This window comes from Oncorhynchus nerka, linkage group LG4 (assembly GCF_034236695.1).
Source record: "Oncorhynchus nerka isolate Pitt River linkage group LG4, Oner_Uvic_2.0, whole genome shotgun sequence".
NCBI lineage: Eukaryota > Metazoa > Chordata > Actinopteri > Salmoniformes > Salmonidae > Oncorhynchus > Oncorhynchus nerka.
In genome coordinates, this window is record NC_088399.1 from 88,134,651 (window position 1) to 88,142,701 (window position 8,051).

General features: G+C 46.6%; 1 protein-coding gene across 1 annotated transcript in view; it reads left to right on the top strand.

Moving 5' to 3' along the window:
• The window catches only part of LOC115128827 (DENN domain-containing protein 3-like), a 43,758-nt gene extending 35,707 nt beyond the window's left edge, over nt 1–8,051 (top strand). The window contains exons 19-24 of the mRNA XM_065018003.1: nt 3,974–4,116; nt 4,703–4,863; nt 5,197–5,336; nt 5,742–5,860; nt 6,170–6,307; nt 7,269–8,051. Coding sequence (XP_064874075.1) covers nt 3,974–4,116; nt 4,703–4,863; nt 5,197–5,336; nt 5,742–5,860; nt 6,170–6,307; nt 7,269–7,463 — 896 coding nt within the window. The 3' untranslated portion in view covers nt 7,464–8,051. The remainder of the gene's footprint in view (nt 1–3,973; nt 4,117–4,702; nt 4,864–5,196; nt 5,337–5,741; nt 5,861–6,169; nt 6,308–7,268) is intronic.

Here is an 8,051-nt window from a genome sequence, read left to right on the forward strand (position 1 = left end):
CATTCCGCTGCTGCTAGGACAGTGATGGTGTCTGTGTGGTGTCAGCCTCCTTGGTGTCAGTGTGGTGTTACAGGAGGAGACTTGGCCAGAGGCGCTTTTGGTTCCAGAGATTTTTTTACTGCCTCTTAAACAAGTAATGAGGCACCAATTTTCCCAACGCATCACCACCAACCACTTCCTGTTGTGTTCCTCAGTTTCATCCTTAGTTTCATGCGCTGATTACTGGTAGTAGGGTCATACAGTAGGCACAATAGAATCACTGAAATTGTTCTTCCTACTCAAACCACAAACATTTATTATATTACACAGACTTGTAATTACACAATGAGATGTGTTTTAGTCTGACTTCTGTATCACTTTGACATCTGAAACTTATGTTTCAAACATCAATCATTTTGAATCAGCATTCTTTTTTTTCTCAGGCTCAATAGTACGTCTCACAACGTGTTGTTTTGACCAGGGCAGATAAGAAACAGACCCTAGTCTGCAGAGATCCTCCCAACACCTAAACTAAAAGGAGCCTCAACCTAGTGACATCAGGGAACCAACACAATATCCCTCCTCCTTCCCCTGGTCCTCTCACAGACAGTGGTCCTCCTCCTTCCCCTGGTCCTCTCACAGACAGTGGTCCTCCTCCTGGTCCTCTCACAGACAGCGGTCCTTCCCCTGGTCCTCTCACAGACAGTGGTCCTCCTCCTCCCCCTGGTCCTCTCACAGACAGTGGTCCTCCTCCTCCCCCTGGTCCTCTCACAGACAGTGGTCCTCCCCCTGGTCCTCTCACAGACAGTGGTCCTCCCCCTGGTCCTCTCACAGACAGTGGTCCTCCCCCTGGTCCTCTCACAGACAGTGGTCCTCCCCCTGGTCCTCTCACAGACAGTGGTCCTCCCCCTGGTCCTCTCACAGACAGTGGTCCTCCCCCTGGTCCTCTCACAGACAGTGGTCCTCCCCCTGGTCCTCTCACAGACAGTGGTCCTCCCCCTGGTCCTCTCACAGACAGTGGTCCTCCTCCTTCCCCTGGTCCTCTCACAGACAGTGGTCCTCCTCCTGGTCCTCTCACAGACAGTGGTCCTCCTCCTGGTCCTCTCACAGACAGCGGTCCTTCCCCTGGTCCTCTCACAGACAGTGGTCCTCCCCCTGGTCCTCTCACAGACAGTGGTCCTCCCCCTGGTCCTCTCACAGACAGTGGTCCTCCCCCTGGTCCTCTCAGACAGTGGTCCTCCCCCTGGTCCTCTCACAGACAGTGGTCCTCCTCCTGGTCCTCTCACAGACAGTGGTCCTCCTCCTGGTCCTCTCACAGACAGTGGTCCTCCTCCTGGTCCTCTCACAGACAGCGGTCCTCCACCTGGTCCTCTCACAGACAGCGGTCCTCCTCCTGGTCCTCTCACAGACAGCGGTCCTCCTCCTGGTCCTCTCACAGACAGCGGTCCTCCTCCTGGTCCTCTCACAGACAGCGGTCCTCCTCCTGGTCCTCTCACAGACAGCGGTCCTCCTCCTGGTCCTCTCACAGACAGCGGTCCTCCTCCTGGTCCTCTCACAGACAGCGGTCCTCTCACAGACAGCGGTCCTCCTCCTGGTCCTCTCACAGACAGCGGTCCTCCTCCTGCTCCTCTCACAGACAGCGGTCCTCCTCCTGCTCCTCTCACAGACAGCGGTCCTCCTCCTGCTCCTCTCACAGACAGCGGTCCTCCTCCTGCTCCTCTCACAGACAGCGGTCCTCCTCCTGCTCCTCTCACAGACAGCGGTCCTGCTCCTCTCACAGACAGCGGTCCTGCTCCTCTCACAGACAGCGGTCCTCCTCCTCTCACAGACAGCGGTCCTCCTCCTCTCACAGACAGCGGTCCTCCTCCTCTCACAGACAGCGGTCCTCCTCCTCTCACAGACAGCGGTCCTCCTCCTCTCACAGACAGCGGTCCTCCTCCTCTCACAGACAGCGGTCCTCCTCCTCTCACAGACAGCGGTCCTCCTCCTCTCACAGACAGCGGTCCTGCTCCTCTCACAGACAGCGGTCCTCCCCCTGGGCCTCTCACAGACAGCGGTCTTCCCCTGGTCCTCTCACAGACAGCGGTCCTCCTGCTCCTCTCACAGACAACGGTCCTTCTCCTTCCCCTGGTCCTCTCACAGACAGCGGTCCTTCTCCTTCCCCTGGTCCTCTCACAGACAGCGGTCCTCCTGCTCCTCTCACAGACAGCAGTCCTTCTCCTTCCCCTGGTCCTCTCACAGACAGCGGTCCTGCTCCTCTCACAGACAGTGGTCCTTCTCCTTCCCCTGGTCCTCTCACAGACGGTGTGTTTTTCTAGGCCTATCCTGCTGATTATTACGATTCCCGCTGATCTGTATCCAATTAGAAGGTGGCATGGTCGTGGCCACCAGATGAGGAGATGACCGTCTAGGCATTAGTAACAGTGCTGCTTCAGCACAGAGCACCATTGAAGTCCTAGCTCTCAGGGTCTAAATGTAGGTCACTAATATGTGCCGTTGAACAGTGTCCCATGAAAGGGAGGATGTGACACAGGATGTGACACACATCTTTTTTTATTTTTCCTATTATGATTTATAAAAAGAATTCTTACGCCATCAGAGGAAATAGAACAGTTTGTGATTGTATTTGAAAATCTGATTGATGTCTTACTAGATCATGAATGATATCTGACAAAAGTTCCATATGCGTGACATTATGTGGAACTGTCAATGTTTACACTGTGTGTGTGTGTGTGTGTGTGTGTGTGTGTGTGTGTGAGAGAGGGAGATGTTGACTGTGAATGTTATTCTTCTTCTGTGTGTGTGTGTGAGAGAGAGGGAGATGTTGACTGTGAATGTTACTCTTCTTCTGTGTGTGTGTGTGAGAGAGAGATGTTGACTGAATGTTTACTCTTCTTATGTGTGTATGAGAGAGAGAGATGTTGACTGAATGTTTACTCTTCTGTGTGTGTGTATGAGAGAGAGAGATGTTGACTGAATGTTTACTCTTCTGTGTGTGTGTATGAGAGAGAGATGTTGACTGAATGTTTACTCTTCTTCTGTGTGTGTGTGTGAGAGAGAGATGTTGACTGAATGTTTACTCTTCTTATGTGTGTATGAGAGAGAGAGATGTTGACTGAATGTTTACTCTTCTGTGTGTGTGTATGAGAGAGAGATGTTGACTGAATGTTTACTCTTCTTCTGTGTGTGTGTGTGAGAGAGAGATGTTGACTGAATGTTTACTCTTCTTATGTGTGTGTGTGTGAGAGAGATATATTCAGCCTGGCTCATAACAAACTAGAAGATGTATTATAAATAGATATTTATTATAAAGAATAATCTATACCTTTCAGCTTCAGTCTTCATCAGGGTGTTGCTTACGTCTAGTCAAACCATGGCGTCCTTACTGTATGAGTTGGATCTAATTGATTTGTTCAGTATGAGAGAGATTCTGCTTGATTTGTTCAGTATAAGAGAGAGATTATGCTTGATTTGTTCAGTATGAGAGAGAGATTCTGCTTGATTTGTTCAGTATGAGAGAGAGATTCTGCTTGATTTGTTCAGTATGAGAGAGATTCTGCTTGATTTGTTCAGTATGAGAGAGATTCTGCTTGATTTGTTCAGTATGAGAGAGAGATTCTGCTTGATTTGTTCAGTATGAGAGAGAGATTCTGCTTGATTTGGTCAGTATGAGAGAGAGATTCTGCTTGATTTGGTTAGTATGAGAGAGAGATTCTGCTTGATTTGGTCAGTATGAGAGAGAGATTCTGCTTGATTTGGTCAGTATGAGAGAGAGATTCTGCTTGATTTGGTCAGTATGAGAGAGAGATTCTGCTTGATTTGTTCAGTATGAGAGAGAGATTCTGCTTGATTTGTTCAGTATGAGAGAGAGATTCTGCTTGATTTGTTCAGTATGAGAGAGAGATTCTGCTTGTGGGACAATAGAAATAAAATAAATAGAAAATGTGAATTCATGCATTTCAGCCTTCATCAAAATGTTTGTTTACATTCTCAGGCCAGCTGGGCGTATCGTTCGACACCGAGGGTGATGGGAACCCCAAACTGTGGTGTGCCCTGAGCGACGGGAAGGTTGTGGTGTTTGATGCAGCCAGCTGGTCCATGCAACAAAGCCAACTTCAAGTAGGCTCTTCACGAGTGGTAAGGGTGTGGACGTGGAACAGGGATGAGACCGCTATTTTAAAAGAAAAGGAAAATTCAAAGGGATAAGGACAATTCTAGATGTATGAAGAAGCAGTAGTTATTCACTGACCACAGTTAGTCATCTTTCTGCTTTGACCCATTTGAACTATATTTAGTGTTTTTGGCCATTAAAATAACTCAAGGGATTCTGCTGCCCCTGGTGGTGTCTGAAATTGAAGACTTACGTTACCACACTTCCGAGTCTTGTGTTCACTTGCTAATTGGAACAAATCTGAGAAAAGCCCGTGGTAATCGAGCTTGATTCCGTGGCTTAAAAAAGCTTCTGGAAAGCCTGTCTGTTTTTTAAAAAAAATTCTAATTTAGCCGACGCTCTTATTTACATTTACATTTAAGTCATTTAGCAGACGCTCTTATCCAGAGAGACTTACAGTAGTGAGTGCAGACATTTTCATACTGGTCCCCTGTCGAAAACAAACCCACAACCCTGGCATTGCAAGGGCCATGCTCTACCTACTGAGCTACATGGGTTATACATCATAATGGTTCATATCTTCCCAATGTTATTTTATGTTGTTTTCTTCAGAACTGCATGCTGGGAGTGGACCGGCAGCAGGTGTGGATTGGCTCTCAGGATTCCGTCATTTACATAATCAGCACCCGCAGCATGTCCTGTAACAAGCAGCTGACGGACCACCGCAGTGAGGTCACAGGGTTGGCCCTAGGGGAGCGCAGGGAGAAGTACAGGTGAGGTGTGACACTGACATGCATCAAACATACAGCTACTACTGGCATCACAGCCATGGAGAGAGCCTTCTTTTTAGGAGCCTATGATAAAGCCATCAATGAGCAGTCCCAGCTCTAAGTACAATCGATGACATCCTTTATTTATACCTGGGCTGTGTTCATTAGGCACCAAACAGAAGGAAATGGACTGAAACACAGAGCAACAATCTGAATTTGTATAAGAAATGCTCCTTGTTTTGCTCCTGTGTGCCATCCTGAACATAGCCCTGCTGGTTCTGCTCTATGGTATCAGTAACGTTAGTCTTTACCTGTGTGATGTACTCCCTGTTGCAGCCCCAAGGTGGCGTACTCCTGCAGTGCGGAAGGTACAGTGATGACGTGGGACGTGTCCACACTGCAGGTGAGGAAACAGTTCAGGCTCTCCTGTGGCCGTCTCCAGTCCGTTCAGCTCTGCAGTGGAACCCTGTGGTGCTGTAAGTACACATAAAAACATAACAAATAGTGTACATCAAATGATGAAAATGACTTCTGGCTATATTAGACTTAAGCAATAAGGCCCGAGGAGGTGTGGTATATGGCCAATATACCACGACTAAGGGCTGTCCTGAGGCACGACACAACGCAGAGTGCCTGGACACAGCCCTTAGCCGTGGTATATTGGCCATATACTACAAATCCATGAGGTGCCTTATTGCTATTTGGTTACCAATGTAATTGGAGCAGTAAAAATACATTTTTGTCATACCCGTGGTATACGGTCTGATATACCATGGCTGTCAGCCAATCAGCATTCAGGGCTCAAACCACCCAGTTTATAATACTGTATATGACAGATTGATTGTTATAATCGTGGTTGTTATTCCTCCTATGTCATTCAGGTGCCAAAGACTGCATTATGGAGGTGTGGAAAAATGGAACGTTGACTCGCAAGATCTCCCTTCCTGAACAGCTCCGTGGCTCCCCCACCACCTTTAGCAGCTTCCTGCTCTACCAGGAGGTGACTCATGGTTTATGTGTCTGTAGAAATATAGAAATGAAACAAGCTGAGGATAGTACTTTTCAGAACCTACCAGGCTGGATGAAATGTTGTTTTTGAAAGGCACTGACTTTGGACCAGAATGTTACCGGGCTAGTGGAAATCGTGACCTGCTAGCCTGGCTGGCCAGTGTCATGTTTCATCCCTGCATGTATTGTATACATAGTATGTCATATTTAATATATAGCCTACTGTGATCAGTGAGGTTTGTGCTACTTTGACATGGTATGGGGGTGATGAAGGAGTGCTGTTGTGTGCTATGTGTTTCAGAAGGAGCAGCTGTGGACGGCCTGTATAGACGTAGGGGAGCTGTGTGTGTGGCACCTCGCGGAGCTCACCAAGCCCTTCCAGAGGATCCAGTTGCCCGACTGTGCAGGTGTCACCTGCCTCATCAAGGTCAAAAACCAGGTGACACTATCTGCAGACTGCATTGTAAACCGAAAATTAGGATGCTTCTATTCTACTGTAGTTTTCATCAAAGGGCTTGAGTACTCTACTGTAGTTTCCATCAAAGGGCTTGAGTACTCTACTGTAGTTTCCATCAAAGGGCTTGAGTACTCTACTGTAGTTTCCATTAAAGGGCTTGAGTACTCTACTGTAGTTTCCATCAAAGGGCTTGAGTACTCTACTGTAGTTTCCATTAAAGGGCTTGAGTACTCTACTGTAGTTTCCATCAAAGGGCTTGAGTACTCTACTGTAGTTTCCATCAAAGGGCTTGAGTACTCTACTGTAGTTTCCATCAAAGGGCTTGAGTACTCTACTGTAGTTTCCATCAAAGGGCTTGAGTACTCTACTGTAGTTTCCATTAAAGGGCTTGAGTACTCTACTGTAGTTTCCATCAAAGGGCTTGAGTACTCTACTGTAGTTTCCATCAAAGGGCTTGAGTACTCTACTGTAGTTTCCATTAAAGGGCTTGAGTACTCTACTGTAGTTTCCATTAAAGGGCTTGAGTACTCTACTGTAGTTTCCATTATAGGGCTTGAGTACTCTACTGTAGTTTCCATTATAGGGCTTGAGTACTCTACTGTAGTTTCCATTAAAGGGCTTGAGTACTCTACTGTAGTTTTCATCACAGGGCTTGAGTACTCTACTGTAGTTTTCATCACAGGGCTTGAGTACTCTACTAGACTACTAGATACATTACTTACAGTTCATACTGTATTTAGGTATTCTATTATGTGAAAGTATTCATTGGTCCAAATCAGCCTTGGTTCCCCTTCCTGCTTTTCAGCTTAAAAAAAAGAATTCACAATAGATCATTCATAGCACAATGCATTCTGACATGCTGTCCATTGTCAATTTAACATGTCTTATTCAAAACAGATGTGGTTTAATGACCAATAAGAGATCTTTTACCCTGTCCTGTCAGATCTGGGTTGGCGGCCGTAGCTCGGGGAAGTCCAGGGGGAAGATCTACGTAGTGGATACCCAGCGACACACGGTGGAGAAGGAGCTGGTAGCTCACACAGACTGTGTCCAGGCACTGTGCTCCGCAGAGGACCGCTATGTGCTGAGTGGGGCGGCCCGTGAGGATGGGAAGATAGCCATCTGGAAAGTGGAGTAACTGGAGTGGAATTCAATACTGCCCCCTGGTGCAGGGTTGGGTTCAGAACAGGGTCGTGTTCATTAGGCACCAAACGGTAGAAAATGGACTGAAACAGAGAGCGGCTACATGGGCCAATAAGAAACACTCTTTTTCATTTTCTGTTGAAGAAGATTTTGCTACGTTGTGCTCTAATAACCCAGGTTATTGTGAACAGTTGGGAAATGGACTTGTTGTGATTTTAGACTGTCTGTGGGTGGATGACTGACCCAAAGACAAAATAAGGGGTCTTCCTCATGATTGCATGGGGGTTTTGTATTGTTGCTCATTAGACTTACAACAACTGAAGTAATTTGTCCAACCTATAGTTAAATACCTTTTTATTTGTGTTCAGCACAAATTTTATTAACATCTAAGGGCGAGCCTTGTCTTTTTATATTGGAACTACAGTAGAGATGCATGACAAGTGATTCACAACCATATGAGTATTTTACATTTAATGTATGTTTTTTGTTGTCGTTGTTGTAAATCAACCTTTTTGTATGTTTTAATACACAATACTTCATTTTTGTTTACTGGTGTTATTAAACATGCATTATTAAAAATGTA